The sequence below is a fragment of the Ictalurus furcatus genome, chromosome 18 (assembly GCF_023375685.1).
Source record: "Ictalurus furcatus strain D&B chromosome 18, Billie_1.0, whole genome shotgun sequence".
Classification (NCBI taxonomy): domain Eukaryota; kingdom Metazoa; phylum Chordata; class Actinopteri; order Siluriformes; family Ictaluridae; genus Ictalurus; species Ictalurus furcatus.
The window spans coordinates 8095995-8112960 of NC_071272.1; the positions used below are offsets into that span (position 1 = coordinate 8095995).

The 16966-nt window shown below is 39.0% G+C and overlaps 1 protein-coding gene across 1 annotated transcript in view; it reads left to right on the forward strand.

The window, feature by feature from the left end:
• Window positions 1–422: 422 nt before the first annotated feature.
• The window catches only part of ccbe1 (collagen and calcium binding EGF domains 1), a 75264-nt gene continuing 58720 nt past the window's right edge, over window positions 423–16966 (forward strand). The window contains exons 1-2 of the mRNA XM_053648381.1: window positions 423–648; window positions 775–855. Coding sequence (XP_053504356.1) covers window positions 542–648; window positions 775–855 — 188 coding nt within the window. The 5' untranslated portion in view covers window positions 423–541. The remainder of the gene's footprint in view (window positions 649–774; window positions 856–16966) is intronic.

The window sequence follows — 16966 nt, forward strand, 5'->3', positions numbered from 1 at the left end:
AAAAAAAATGAAGGAGTCGAACACACATAGCTAAAATGTACCAAAACCTCTCCTAAAGCGAAGGATTTCTGTCAAACACGACGTTATATTATTCTTTAATACTATTTCATTGTATTGTGACATTTATACATGACCAAAAGTCATAAAATATTAATACAAGATTAGGGGGGAAATGATTCTGTCTTAGCGATGGACGCTAATGAATCAATTTGAGCAATATGAGCAGGAAATATGAACAAACAAGATTTAAAAAAAAAAATTTGTTTTGATTTAAGCTCTTACAAGTTAACCACGACAGAAATCATCGCGGGTTTTCTTTTAGGTTATTATCATTAACGTGTTTATAGCGCATTTTGTGTATTTTTTTTCAGATCCGCTGCTCGCGAATCGATTCGGCTGTTCGGCTCACAAAGATGAGTCGTTTAAAAAGAGTCATTCGCGAGACGAGTCGCGCATCAGCAGAGAGGCGCTTTGCGGGAGGTCACGAGCGGAACTTCTCTCGTTATTAACGCAAATTAAAGCGGTATCGGAGCTTAAAGAAATGATGCCCCCGAGCAGATTCGGTGCCGTCACACTGCTGCTGGTGTTTGGGTTCATCTCACACGGATCTCAGTGGACTTTTCGCCAAGAGCAAGAAGATGCAAGCAGGTAAAGTAACCTTGGGCTTTTCTTTTTTTTTTTCTCTCCACAAGACCATTTGGAAATTGCGCAAAACCACAGTTGCGTTTTCTCTCCAGCCTGTTTTATTTATTTATTTATTTTTATTCCTGGCAGAGAAGTGTGCTCAGAGAACAACATCGTCACCACCAAGTATCCCTGTGTGAAGTCCACAGGAGAGGTGACCACATGCTACAGGTGAGGAACAGACCCCCGCATGCGCAAAGGCGCGTCTTACCGTTCAGTTACGCACAAACGCAGCTCTCTTTTGAATGATCTCATCATCCCAACGTGTTTTTAATGCAGTCTGAAATGCAGAAACTATTGCAGACATCTTTTTTTAATTATTATTCGTCTAGGTGTTTCTCTGTTCATTCATGCACCAGCCTACACTTTTACATAGAGGAACTAGGAGGTCCATTTTAACCTCATATAAGGTGTATAATTGGACCTTAAGGACCACTTTGCTGATACATAGCCATTGTGTATACATCTATTTATATATTAAGGAAACAAATACATACTTCTGTGTAGCTTTTTTATGACATGATATTCCAAAAATACAAAACAAAACCCATCCAGGTCTCTAAAATCGGTCAGTTTGCGCTGTAGGATTTTCAGCAGATCTAGCTAACATATAATGAAAGTCACAGAAAAACGTTTTTTGTTTGTTTGTTTGAGATGTGCGTTTGTGAAATTTGTATGTATTTATTTGTGGGTTAGTGCATTTAAGACGATGTAGATGTCATTTTGTACAAAAGTTCCTTAAGGAAGTAAAGCCAGCTTTACTCTGTACGATTTTGGTCCCAGTTTTGCTCTTTGGTTGTGATTTGAGATCGGAGGCCGTAGACCAAAAGACGCAAAATTTCTGATGAAAATCTCAGAGTTGTACAAGCGCTCGTCTACGGCGCTCATCTAAAATCCATCGATAGGACGACGGCAAACTGACAGGGCAGCTGAAATATAAACAAAACTTTCTAACAGACAGAAGAAAAAAAACTCTCCTTATTTCCGCAAACTCACTTTGAAGCGTGTTTGTTTTTATGCACAGGCTACCCGAGCTGATTTCCAGACATTATTACGTAGTGATTTACTTCAATCGCAGGTCTACCGTTAGAGAATCTTCATCGTATACAATAGTCTGGCCTGAAGAACCCAAGAGTGCTGAAATCCCACGGGGTAAAACCGGTTTAAGTTGATCTGACTCATTTGTTCATACACGCATCATGCAGTAAAATTAATTTGCGATGAAAGGCAGGTCCTGTGTGGCTGAACAGCTTGTGTCTGTGTGTGTGTGTGTGTGTGTGTGTGTGTGTGTGTGTGGGTTAAAGAAGGTTCTTGTGGTTTCTGTTCTGAAAAGCTGTAATGTGTCGAGACACATATGGGATCAAATGATTAACCGGTCACTAGCGGAGCATGGCAGCCAGCATCAACACGACATCCATCAGAACCCTCGGGGAACGCACCGTGACTCACGTCGGACTCTGTGACGAAAAATTATTGTGTAATTTCCTATTTATGGGTGTTTATTTATCTGGAACATTATATATTAGATATATCGCTTCTTTGCATAATTCACACTCTACAAAAACGAATATGTTTATAAGTGTAAGTATATGAAATGATGTAAAAGTACAATGTTTATTATTACTTTATTATTTCATGTTATTGTTAAATTATTACTACCAATATTCGTGTAGTAAAAACATCTTAATTGTATCTTAATACTATAATAAATACGCACACATTCACACACAAAAAAAACCTTCGTTTAAAACAAAAAGTCGTAATACTCAGTAGTAATACCAGGCATTTTACTAAAGTATTTTACTAAAGTGTTTTTTTTTTTTAGAATTTAATAATGTTATAAAAAAATTTTCATTGTTTAAACATGTAACTAGCTAAAGAAAATGCGATTCTTTATTACTTGAGAATTGCTTGGAAATATCAAACGTCATCACACTCCAACTTCAGGCATGAAGGAGGTCCAGCTACACGGTGACTGACAGCCAATCAGGAGTGAGAGAGAGAGAGAGTGTCAGAGTCTATGCAGATACAGAGCCATGTTCTCGAGACACGCGTTTTTTTCGCTCTAGTTCTGTGAAAGTCTGGTTTTATATATCGATACGGCGTTCCGTCTCTTCTGCTGACCGTAACAACCCTTTCCAAACCATCACCAAACTTGAAACAGGAAGCAATTGGACAAGATGGATCAATCACGTTACTTGGCAGGCAGCAACGAGATCGTTTTGCTTCCACACACGATGCGGACCGCACCAGGGTTCGGTGGAAGTGAGCCCCAGACCACAATGTTCCCATTTTCAGGAACGGGGATTGGTTCTCTGGATTGCTCTGGGCCTTTAAAATAGCTTCGACCTCTCAGAACAGACGTCCCAGAGTCTGGAAAAAACGCAAGCGTGAAGAAAAATTATTTACTATATTAAACATTTGAGGTGTCAAAAACAGCCTGCTGAATAATCTGCCATAGAGATATGAACTGTGGTTAAAAAAAAAACTTGATGACCGAATGTCAGTCAAAGCACTCTCTCAGCAGGTCTTTTTTTAAACCTCAGCTGTAGCTCTGAAAGTGACTAAACCCCACAAATTGGTGGAGAAATGTGACTCGTTGAAGGTTAAGGATTAAGGGCCTGAAAGTGTAATCTAAGGGACAAAGCGCATCCAGACGCCACAGGAAGTTAAGCCACCTCCGACAGCTGCATGTATTGTTACACACACGGTTCAATGATTAGCGCCGGTCTGAAGTAATCTGGACTTTTTAAAGAGAGCAAAGTCTGAATTCTGCAGAGATCCAGACAGATGTGGACTGTTGTTTTTAATGCGGTGTTGTGTTAATGTTGTCGTGATGACGTCACACGGCGCGTTCTGATGATGTCACATGATGCGTCTTGGCCCAAATCTGCAGAAAATCTGCCGGATCGGTAATTTAGAAATTTTGAGTTTTCTTTTCATTTTTGCGAACCCAAAATCCTGCTGGAGGGACTGATTCATTAGCGAGCATAATTTCTGGATCATCTTTGGGTGAAACAAGGATCTTTTAATGTCGGTTTTCTGACTTTAGTTATCGGTCAATTATGTCCCAGCTAACAGGGAACGTTCTCAGATCTTTGGCTAGAGTCCTGACAAAATTCTATCAAAGTTGTGAACAGACATTCTTACAGTAATATTAATAGAACGTTCATTCAAAGTTATCTAGTCTTTAAATGCATTCTCATAATGTTAGCACTAAAATTTTATCTATACATCGTTTGTGGAGCATGTTTTTTTTCTGGAATGTTTTAGTTGGACGTTCTTCTAACGTTTTTTAAACGATCATTACGGTCATAAGCAAATTTACAGCATGAAGTCACAAGACACATGCATAAGAACAAACAACAACCAAGCAAACAAACCAAACAAACAAACAACCAAGAAAAAAAAACAAATAACAACAAAAAACCACAAATAACCAAGAAAAAAAAGTTAGCGAAAATGGGAACGTTACCGAAAATGGGAACGTTAGCGAAACGTTCTTAGAGCATATTTTTGTTAGCTGGGGTAAAACTAAGAAGAAAAAAAAGGAAATTGTCTCCTGTAGTGTTGCCTTATCTTTTTTCTTTCTTCTTTTTTGAGATTGTCTTAGCCCAGAATCTTCTTAGTGTTCGCTACAACTATTATGATGTTTTTTCTAAGTCTGTGGATGTCCTTTTAACCACCTTACATCTACAACCCTCATTCACTTTGTTATCTCACTAACATAGATTTTTTTTAAAAAATGTGAATGATAAATGCCGTCTTTCGACTTTATTTTTTTACTTTCTGTATGTCTGCATATTTTATAGCGGTGAACGTAGCATTGTTTTATCAGCTTTTCGTTGAATGAATTTCCTTAATTTACAAGTGTGCGCAAGTTTTTGACTTCAGACACGTTTTCCAAAGATTTAGCGTCTATTTGGGTTTGTTTTATTGCTTTTTTCAGCAGTGTTCCTATCTTGCTTCTGGAAATTTCCTTCAGGCAAACATTTGCAAGATTGAAGCTATGAAATATTTCATTATGCGGTGTAGTTGTCATGTTATTTATTGAAATTAAAAATGTTATTTAAAAAAATAGGTTAATTTTGAAACTTTATGACGTATTATAGTAGAAGTAGTAGCAGTAGTAGTAGTAGTAGTAACAGTAGTAGTACTAGTAGTAGTAGTAGTAGCAGTAGTAGTAGTAGTAGTAATAGGAGCAGTAGTAGTACTAGTAGTAGTAGTAGTAGTAGCAGTAGTAGTAGTACTAGTAGTAGTAGTAGTAGCAGTAGTGGTAGCAGTAGTAGTACTAGTAGTAGTAGTAGTAGCAGTAGTAGTAGTAATAGTAGTAGTAGTAGCAGTAGTAGCAGTACTACTACTAGTAGTAGTAGTAATAGTAGCAGTAGTAGCAGTAGTAGTAGTAATAGTAGTAGTAGTAGCAGTAGTAGTAGTAGCAATAGTAGTACTAGTAGTAGTAGTAGCAGTAGTAGTAATAGTAGTATTAGTAGCAGTAGTAGTACTAGTAGTAGTAGTAGTAGTAGTAGTAGTAATAGTAGTAGTAGCAGTAATTGTAGTAGTAGTAGTAATAGCAGCAGTAGTAGTAGCAGTAGTAGTAATAGTAGTAGTAGTAGTAGTGGTAGTAGTAGTAACAGTAGTAGTAGTAGCAGTAGTAGCAGTAGTAGTAGATTGCTCTACTACTACTACTACTACTACTACTACTATTACTAGGATTGCTCTATGTAAAGCAGTGGAGTCTCCGGGATGCCGAGTGATAACGGGGAAGTTGAGATAATCTCAACAAAGTGTGCAGTCATAAACCCGGGTCAAGTGTGTGGGCTGAACGCTCTCCTGCATGCACACACATGCTTGTTTATAAGCTCTCTCCGGCGCTGAAGCTGTCGTCGCCGTCTGCTCTTCAATATTATCACCATCATTACAGATCCTTAACCTCCCATAACCTTCACTTTTCTGGACCGTAAAAGGATTTGATTCACCGAACAACAGACTGTGACGCTTTCAAATTCATAACACAACCGGGCCTGTCCTGTCACCATAATAATAACAATAATAATAGTAATTTTATTGTCCTTCTGTGTAATTATCCTTTACAGCCATTTATCAACACGTTTAACAGCATATTTAACTGTTTACCTTTCAGACTATAAAAATACAAACACTTCTCATCCATTCGTAGTTACGTTTAATGTCGTGGAGCGTACGCCAAACAGCTTAGTGCTTAACTTATGTTGCATGTTGCTTCAGTATTTACTTGTTTCTGCTCGGCCCCGTGTTTTTTCCCTCTGGAGTGCATTTGGAGTATATAAAATTGAAGAGAGGCAGTGTGCTACGTTGCTAAGTGGTAAACACTACAGGAAAGTTAAGCAACAGGAGTCTCGATGTTATCACACTCTCATACCGCGTCATACTTTGGATGAGACGCGAGCTTTGGATAGATGGAAAGAGCGGAATCTACAGGACGAGCTGAATTATAAAGTAATATTGTGTTCAGATGGACTACATCACGCTGCAGTTTTTAAACAGCTGGATTTCTGAGACGTGCTGTTATAACTCTCGCTAAAAGCCGTAAGAAAGCAGGCTAGAACGCGGCCTGACTCTGACCCTGACTGTCTGCCTCAGAAAAGCCTCAGGCATGTGTGTGTGTGAGTGTGTGTGTGAGAGCACGGAACACTTTTCCCAGCTTTTCTCCTTGAAGTATGTTATTTATGAGGCTCTATTTTGGCTTCTTCAGCGCTCAGAGCATTTACGTTTCGTGTATTGTAGTAAGACCTAAAGATTACCATGTGCTGAGTTTTTTTATTTTTATCAGTGGACGAAGTTTCTCTGAATGAACACTGAGCTCAGGATGTTGTGATGCAGGAAAGGGATTTATTTATCTTCTTTGGGGCACTTTCACACCCGTCAGTCCAGATTGTCGAGTCCGAATCAGAGCGTGATCTTGAATACTTTTTATATTCGCGATTTGATTTGATTTGTTTTCTCACTGCATGTAATATATTTGACCCCAAAAAAGTCAGCTGAGGGTGTGTAGGGCTGAAACAGTCCTCGCCAAACTATTTTATTCGTTGATCAGATCTGAATCACGTTCTCACTGCAAACGGACCTCGCTGGAATAGTTGGACCAGAACCATTGTTTTGGTTCACAGACAAAGGTGCGATGGTTTATTTCAAAGAAAGGAAACCCTGCATGTGTGAAAGCAACCTTGAAGAAAGCGTTTAGAGTGCTGAGTATCAGTCAGTACCCCATAACGATCTGATACCAATCCGATCATCATGTCATATTGACATACTCACAGCGTGACCGTGAAACCAAACGTCCGATGCATGACCTTGTTTTTTAAGTATTTGAGTTTTATTGAATGCTTTCAGTAAAATACATTACTTCCTACGTTTTAAAATGCAAATATCTGCGTTGTACTCTACAACTGTTTTCACACGTTACTACATTTCTCTGTAATCGGATATTTACAAAATTGTAAGGTTGATTTCACAACCGTCGTGCTCTTTAGGTTTTTATTAACGGGTCCCTTCTAATACGTTATGGTTTCTATAACAACAGCTCATTTACAGGGACTTGATTGCGCATAAACAGATTTTTAAAAAACAAATTTGATGTGTACGGAAGGAGTCTCCCGTGTCGGTGCGTTGTAACAGTCAGAGGTTAAAGCTGTAATTTGAAGTTTTCCGACACGTTCAGGATGGAGGAGTTTACGCCTCTTCGTGGTTTCTCGGCTACTCTACTCTTTTTTTTTCTCATTAACTTCAAGATAGAGAAAAATGGATAAATCGCTGTGGTATAAGAGGAATAAAATGCTTGTGGACATGCTGTTATAGGAAAATAATCATGTGATGAAGTGAAGTTACTTTTACCACGCTAAAACGGATTATTTTCCTCTAATATCATGACACCAACACTGTTGTTGGTGCCAGAAGCAGTTGAAGAGTCGTTTCAACCATAAAAATTTCAATTAAATGGAAGACGGAAGTAAAAACGGATGAGGAACCATCCATTTTAAAGTTCTTTAGGGGAATAAAAGCGGTTGTTTCGTGGCATTGCGCTAGTGGAACATGTTTTTGAGACGCAAGGTGAGCGTCAGACGATTTAGATACAGTTCGTACAAGGTGCCCAAGTTTGCATAATACTAATCTGACAGCTAAAAGCTAATATTAGCCTTGCTGATTGACTACACGTGGTCACGTGATCACATTCGCAAAAACGTTTGTCGAAATCTTGTAGGACCGTCAGCAGCGTTCCGGATCAGTCAGTCGTAATCGATACGTGGCACATGCAGTTGTTGCTTTGTTGTATTTCCAAATATTTCTGAAGGCCTCTCGCAGTATGTTATGCTCCCCACATGCACACACACACACACACACACACATTGAGCTGTCTTAGAGCTGAAGAATTCCACCAGAAAGACAAGAACACCCAGAGAGACATCAGCAGCAACAGCAGCTTCATGAATCTTCAACATTTCTGCCCTGGATCCTCCCTGAGGAGAGAAGAACCTGCATGTGCACTTCATCTGACCACTTATTTATCTCCCAGAGAAGAGGTTTGGTTATCCACGCAGACTTTAAACTTTATCCAAGTTCTCCTCTGTCCTGTAGAGTCCGATTTCTATGTAGAAGCTTCATCATTCCTCAGTCTAATCATGCTGTGAACAGGTCACGCAATCGTACAACTCACAGGTTTATATTAATGCATACGTTCTACAGTAATACGTTATCATTTCTGTAGCAACAGCTCCTTCACAGGGCAGGTCCTGTATGACAAATGCTGCATGCAAACAGATTAAAAATGCATGCAATCTCTGATTCTGTGAGATGTTCTTTAACAGTTATGGAAGCAGTCTCCAGTCTCAGAGACTTCATGATAGAGTGTTCATTTTGTGTGTTTTTTTCTTAATAAAGTGCACCTATTACAGATTTGATATGTGCCTAATTTTGTTTTAAAGGACTTGTACAATAGATTTACGTGCATCCGAGGTCAAAAAACACTTTAACGTGCTCATAATTGAAACTGTAGCATTACCTTTTTTCCCCCCAGTGTCACAAACGACTCGTTAAATGATCCGTTCTAAAGGATTCATTCTAAACTCCTCCTTACAGAGAGCATTCTCTGCTCTGATTGGTCAGACGTCCCAGTCTAAGTCAACGAGCGGTTGACGAAGACCAGAGGTGAGGCTTTTTGTTACGAACGTACGTAGGTTTGTACAGGAATAAGTCTGGAATTACTAATGATTCGTTTCAGCTGTTTGGAATCGATTCCTTCTTTTGGGAGTCAATAACTCCCATACATTCACAAACAGCTCTATGACACACTACGTGAAAGGTAATATTTGAAAAAGCCTAATAGGTGCACTTTAAATTTAAGAGAGCGGATAAAGAGAGGCTGGTGGTTGAGCGACTGTTTATTGCTGCTATAAGTGAGAACAGGAACTAACTTGTTTAACGTTAAACGTGACTATAAATGGATAAAAAGTATGATGTATCGTTCTTTAATATATGAAAAAAAATTGTAATCATTGGCAAATCGTTTTGGTATAAGAGGAATAAAACACTACAAGAAAATACACGTGTTGTACTGTCTTCTGTCTTTTTACTAGCTAATTTTGTCCGGTGGCTTAGTGGTTAGCACGTTCGCCTCACACCGCCAGGGTCGGGGTTTGATTCCCGCGGCTCTGTGTGTGCGGAGTTTGCATGTTCTCCCTGTGCTGCGGGGGTTTCCTCTGGGTGCTCTGGTTTCCTACCCCCAGTCCAAAGACATGTATGATAGGCTGATTGGCGTGTCTAAAGTGTCCGTAGTGTATGAATGGGTGTGTGAATGGGTGTGTGAATGTGTATGTGATTGTGCCCTGCGATGGACTGGCACCCTGTCCAGGGTGTACCCTGCCTTGTGCCCGATGCTCCCTGGGATAGGCTCCAGGTTCCCCTGTGACCCTGAAAAGGAGTAAGCAGTTGAAGAGCTTTTTTTGTAATATTTATTATTTTAAAACCAAAAAAAATGTTACTCTTCATTTCAAAACGAAAAATCAGCGAACGTGACGCAGACAGATTGTAAACGTACGTAGCTTTTTTTTGTTTTGTTTTGTTTTTCTTTTTTTTAACAAGTCCCGATTTCATTGATTTATTATTTATTTCATGAGATGATGAACGTTTAAATAAGGATGCATAGAGTACGGGCAGCCACCGGCGAACCACATGTCACGTACAGTAACGTCTCAGAGGCAACGGTGGAGTAAATGACTATTTGTAACAGCATGATAGAAAAAAAACTCGACACAATGCAATCACCTAATTGAGAAAAATATTCCTGCTGTGATCAGAAAAGTGTTTATTTTCCTCAAACCACGCTCGGAAGGTCGGGATCGGAGTGAGCGTTGCAGATCGCTCGGTTAAGGAGTTGTGATATTTACTGCGCGTCAGTCCTGAGGGAACTCAGTTTATTACTCTTCAATAGACACACGGAAATATTAGACAATTTAATAATGATTAACATTCTTAAGTCCTAAGTCAGATGTTCCAGGTGTTCTTTGTTAACCGAAGGGTTTGTTGCTACACTGCTGTGGAATTCTGCAGAAGCCGAGAGTTGAGTGTTGGAGCTGTTGTCTGCACAGCTGCATCACGGTGCACGACAGGAAATGCTCGCCGATCGGACGCCACCGTATGAGCTTTTGAAGATGCGTGACGCGTCTGCTCTTCATCCGTGCAGTTGTTGCTGTGGGTTTGGTTTTGTTTATAAGAATTCCGTTTGGGATTTGTGTCATCATGCTAATGGGGAGCGTGGCGTGACTGGTATACGCTGATGTGGAAATAGACAGGCGTCCTTTAACTGCAGCTCAAGTTCCAGTCCGTGATTATCTTGTCCTCTCCACGGAGAACACAATAAATTAAATACATACGTTTATACAGTTTGATTCCTCTTTGATTAGACATGTTTACTGAGACTGGATTTATTATTGCACTACAGCTTCACATTAGCACTTAAGTCTGTCTGCATCTCTGTCTGATAACTGTTTGTCTCTTGTATTTGTCTGTCTGTCTGTCCGTTCAATTCAATTCAATTCAATTTTATTTGTATAGCGCTTTTTACAATAGACATTGTCTCAAAGCAGCTTTGTCCGTTGCTGTCATAACTGTATGTGTGTCTCTCTGGCTCTCTGTCTGTCTGTGTCTCTGTCTAATAACTGTCTATCTGTCTGTCCCGTAACTGTCTGTCTGTCTGTCTGTTACTGTGTGTATCTCACATAACTGTTTGTGTGTCTGTCTGTCTCCGTCTCTGTCTGATAAAGGTCTGTCTGTCTGTCTCTTATAACTGTCTGTGTCTCTCATAACTGTCTGTATCTCTCATAACTGTTTGTGTCTGTCTGTCTGCATTTCTGTCTGATAACTGTCTATCTGTCTCTCGTAACTGTCTGTCTGTCTGTCGCTCTCATAACTGTCTGTATCTCTCATAACTGTTTTTGTGTCTCTCTGTCTGTCTGTCTGTGTCTTTGTCTAATAACTGTCTGTCTGTCTCTCACAAGTGTCTGTATAACAACTGTCTGTCTGTCTTTCTGTTTGCCTGTATGATCACTCCCAGTCTGTCTCTCTCATAACTGTCTGCTTGTCTCTTTGTCTCATAACTGTCTCTTTGTCTGTCAGCCTGTATCTCTGTCTGATAACTGTCTGTCTCTCTGTGTGTCTCTCTGTCTATTTATTTAACTGTCTATTTTTTACTTGTGTAAAAAATGTGTATCTGTATAAGCCTGTCTGTTTGATAACTGTCTGCTTGTCTCCCTGCATGATCACTGCCTTTCTGTCTCTCTGATAACTCTGTGTATCTCTCTTTCTAATAACTGTCTGTCCGATAAATGTCTGTTTCACTATCTGTCTATTAACTGGTGAAAAATATAGTCTGATACCTGTCGCTCTCTCTGATAACCATCTGTGTCTCTATTCGTCTGATAACTGTCTGTCTCTCTGTCTGTCTGATAATTATCTGACCAGAGAGAGACAATTATCAGATTATAATAATGATCAGAGAGAGACAGTTATCAGACTATAATAATGATCAGAGAGAGACAGGTATCAGACTATATTTTCACCAGTTAATAGACAGATAGAGAAACAGACATTTATCAGACAAACAGATGGAGAGATATATAGAGTTATCAGAGAGTCTTATAACTGTCTCTGAAAGTCTTTCTGATAACTGTCTGCCTCTTTATCTGACTAATCACTGTCTGTGTTTCTCTGTCTGATACCTGTCTGTCTGATAACTGTCTGTCTGAAAACTGTCTGTCTGTCGATGTGTTTCCCTGTCTGATATCTCTCTATTTGCTTGATAACGGTCTGTCTCCCCGTCTGATATCTGTCTGTGTGACTCTCCCTGATACCTGTCTGACTCTATCTATCTCATAACTGTCTGTAAATTTGTGTCTGACAACTGTCTGTCTGTTTACTGTTGTCTAAAAGCTCACCAGTTCTCATATCCGGCTAAGTCCACAATCAGTTAGGATTTAATGCTAATAGTAATTACAGTATAATTATAGCCATATGGTGTCTTTTCTTTAGTAATTAACCAACACATCTGAGGTAAATGTTGATGTTTCTGACGAGTCTGTCTTGTTTCCACGATCATTGTGTCTGTACATTTTTTGTAAAACAGAAAAATATGAGCTACATTGTTAGACTCAGGCATTAGCTAGTGTCCACATTTCCAAGTTGCCAAGCAACAGTGTTCTCACAACTTCAGGGTGAGATTATAATCTGCTTGCTTTTCTTGTTATTAAACTTTGCTTGGACTTTTTTGCTAGCATGTTAGTGTCTAAATTTTTAAGTATGGTGATCACCAGGTTTATACTTCCTGTTTGATAAATCCAGGCACATAGCTGTTGGAAAAAAAAAAATGTTCCTGAATTTCACGCTAAAGCTAATGCATTCGTTGTCTCTGAGTCAGCAGCACCGAGTCGAGTTTAGAGTCTTCTCATCTTGCTGGTATTTATTACGTCGTTGCGTAATCGAATGCCTCCCTTTTTCGTTCTGTTTACCCCGGAGTTTATAGATATCCACCAAAAAAACCCTCCTGCACTCCTCCGCTCAGGGTTAGAGAGAGAGAGAGAGAGAGAGAGTGTGAATGACCATGTGAGCAAGAAACCATCTCAGAGGAATCAGAAGCATGGAGCAAACTCTGAAATAATTTCACAACCTCTGGTGGAGCTGAAATGGTGCGTATGGAGAGTGCAGATGACTCGGCTGATAAGAAACGATGAAAACGGTGCCAGTGATAAAACACACCTTGTGTTTCAGCACATTCCTGTCAGAACGTTCCTAGAGGAATATGCTAGAACTCCGAGCTGCTGCTGAGAGGAGTGCAGTTGCAGGGCCTCAGTGGGGACACGGAGAGCTGAAAAAAACTTTTAACCCTTTTCTGTACAGAGCTGAAGGAAAGACACCAAGAAATTCTGGGGCACAGCGGTCAAAAGTCATAGTGGGGAAAGACTGGAATATAAGCAGACAGACAGGTAGACAGACAGAAAGTTATAGAACATGATGGAGGACAGTTAACTGTGAAGACAGACAGAGACACTTGTCATACAGACAGACAGTTATCAGACAGTGAGATAGACAGTTATTATACAGAGAGACAGGCAGAGAGATAGACAGTTTTCATACAGAGAGAAAGACAGAGAGATAGACAGTTATTATACAGAGAGACAGGAAGAGAGATAGACAGTTACTATACAGAGAGACAGGCAAACAGATAGACAGTTATCATATAGAGAGACAGCCTGTTATCATACAGAGTGAGAGACAGCCAGTTATCATACAGGGAGCAGGCAGAGAGACAGGCAGTTATCATACAGAGAGAGAGATAGACAGTTATCATACAGAGAGACAGCCTGTTATCATACAGAGAGAGAGAGACAGGCAGTTATCATACAGAGAGACAGCCTGCTATCATACAGAGAGAGAGACAGGCAGTTATCATACAGAGAGACAGACAGTTATCATACAGAGAGACAAGCAGAGAGATAGACAGTTATCATACAGAGAGACAGGCAGAGAGATACACAGTTATCATACAGACAGAGAGACAGACAGTTTTCATACAAAAAGACGGGCAAAGATAATTATCATACAGACAGACAGAGAGAGAATTATCAGACAGGCTAGAGAGACAGGCAGTATGTAACATGTTTTAATATGCAAATGATAATTCAGATCAATGAATATGCAAATTAGTCTCTGACATCATGGTGTTTGAGCACACTTGAGCTCCTTGCCCCTGTAAAGGCTTGACCACTCGGTGCTGGAAGTCTGTTTTCTCCCCCAAAAAACCCTCTGAACAGCTGTTAATGAACACAGTAATTGGTGTGATCAGGAAACAGCAGTCTGTTCTTTCTCAGCCTCGCTTTAATGCCTGCCTGCGCAGCACTGTTCAGAGGTCAAAGGTCAACAGCTCAAAGAGTTCAGAGCACTGTGTTACTGTTTAGCTCCAGTTTGGACGCAGATAAACACCACACTGCACTCCCGAGTGTTTAGGACTGATGGAAATCCTTCACATTGGGATATTCTGATGTAAATGAAATTCTAAAATAATAATAATAACAATAATAATAATAATTTTTTAAAAATTCTTAGATTTTTTTCAACTGAAAGCCAAAGTTCTGGCATTTTGAAATCTATTTAAATACAGTAAAGGAGAAAAAAAGTAAATGTAAGGGGTAAAACACTACGTGTCATGTTGTTGGAAAATAATCAACGATGCAACAGAGTGTGATGAAACAGATTTACTGTTACCACCCTGAAGTTGATTATTTTCCTATAACTGTGCACTCTGAAGTGTTTTATTCCTTTTATACCACAGCAATTTACCAACAATTATGATTTTCTTTTTAACATTACATTGCTTTTTTATACGTTTACATTTACTCGGATGTTGTGGAACATCCTTCAGTAGTCTTGTACTGAGCGGCCTTTAGTTACAATGAAATCACACACACACACACACACACACACACACACACACAAACAGCCTGGCTTCGAGACACAAAAAAAGCATGATATATATATATTTATATAAATGTTTTTTTATTTTATTTTATTTTTACCCTAAGGACAGAAGAGGGAGTCAGAAACCGCAGTGTATTGTGTGGTGAGTTATTAGGAAACAAAAGGACGAAGCATAAAAGCGTAAAGGTCAGGAATGAAAAAAATCAAACCCAGCTTTCTTTAATTTGTAGCAGATCGTTGCAACATATTACACTTAAATTACACTTAATAAACTCCTGATGGTTTTTAAAAAAATGTATTTTGTTTGGTTTAAAACAGCAGCACTGTGACAAGACAGCGAGCATGAGAGTTTGGAAGACTGAATTTAATCTTATAGTAAAGCAAGACCAGTTGAAAAGCTAAAAAAATGGACACCTTCTTGTGTCTTTCTGTTACTGGATTTTATCTAAAGTTAACACGATATTTTAATTTCGCTACTACGGGCAGACGATATGACAAAAATATCATATTGTGATACTTAAGAATGTTTCTGCGATTTATGATATGTATCACAGTATACAGCTTCGCTAACAAACTGCCAGTATAACAGCAGCAACAGTAAAATAAATAAATAAATAATAATATTTAAAAAATGTAAAACACCCCCCCCCCCAAAAAAAAACCCAAACAAAAATCTAAATTGAGTTAAATAATAATGATAATTCTATTTAATATGTAACAGTAAGATAAAGATGAAAAATATTGACTATATATTTTTATGGTTACTAATGGTTATTTATCTTGAATAATTTCTTTTCGGAATTATATTTTTTATGTTTTTATTTCCGCTGTTTATATAGCACTGATCATACATTAAAATGCAGCAAAATCAAAGTGTTTTATAGAGAAAAAGAAGGGAAGTGGCAGAAAATGATAATGAAAATGACAAAATATTAATTCCGTATTATTATTCATTTATTTGAATTATTTATTTATTTATTTATTTTTTACAATAATGTCTTCTTAGAATTTAGTATTTTCTCTTTGATGTTTTTTGCTTTTTTACATTTGTAAAACACTTTGAGCTGCATTTGAAGTTATAAAAGGTGCTTTATAATTGAAGTTTTTTTATTTACAGTACTATGTGCTCGTGGTGTCGTGCACTCGACCTCTGATTGGTCCTTGTCCCTTGATGTATTTAAAAGTCTTACGTTCCACCATGATTCTTAAAACATAATAAGAATTTCTTCCTTTCCCTCATGTTCTATCACTTGTTCGTGTCTTTCCGATATCTCGCCATAGTTTATGCTGTTGGGAAATCTTCCTCCTGTATGAAAGTCATGGACGCATTTTGCACAGTGCCACCTGCAGCACTGGAGGACTCGTACGCGACGGCCTGTGTGAATTCATGGAGCGCACAGTATGGGAAGTTGTGGAGAAAAATCCTTTCCAAAACAAACATCCCAGAGTCCTAGACCAGATTATTCACGTCTCTGTATATTGTCACTTTCTTTCTCGATAAACTCGACAGAAGGTCAGACCCTCGTTTGGTGTTGTGTTTCTTCATCATCATTAGCTGGTGTTGATAAGCAGTAAACTGCTCTCTGTTCCACGAAGAGAACTCCTCAAAGCTTGACATTGAGGAAGTCAGTGCACTGACGGAAAGGCCAAGCACACTGGTTATCTCTTTGTTGTTGTTGTTGTTGTTGTTGTTGTTGTTATTATTGTAGAAGCAGTCGCAGTAGGCTGAAGTTGAATTTCTTTCACTTCCTGAGTGTTGTTATCTTGTTTTCTTCGAGCCAAATTCTGCAGTGGTGGATGCGTACCATGTTAGTTAGTTGTGAGTGAATAATTGAAAAGTTAGCTGCTAGTTATAAACCTGTGCAGCCGACACCACCATCAACACCATCGTCTGCGAGGTGAACACAAACCAGCACCATCTTCAACACTGAGCCTCTTCATCCGATGAGTTCTTCCAACACCATCTTCCAACACTTTAACAAAGCAACACTTGGATGCTTAACGCCAACACCATCACAAAAACCAACCTCATTATCAACACTATTAACACCATCAACACCATCAGATAAGTTAAACCGTCACCATTAACACCATCCAACACCATCACCACAAACCAACACCATCATCTCCATCACGATCATCAACACCATCCTCTATTTAAATGAGTTAAACCAACACCATCACACAAACCAACACCATCATCTCCATCACCATCATCCACACCATCCTCTATTTAGATGAGTTAAACCAACACCATCTTCAACACAATCCTCTTCTCAGA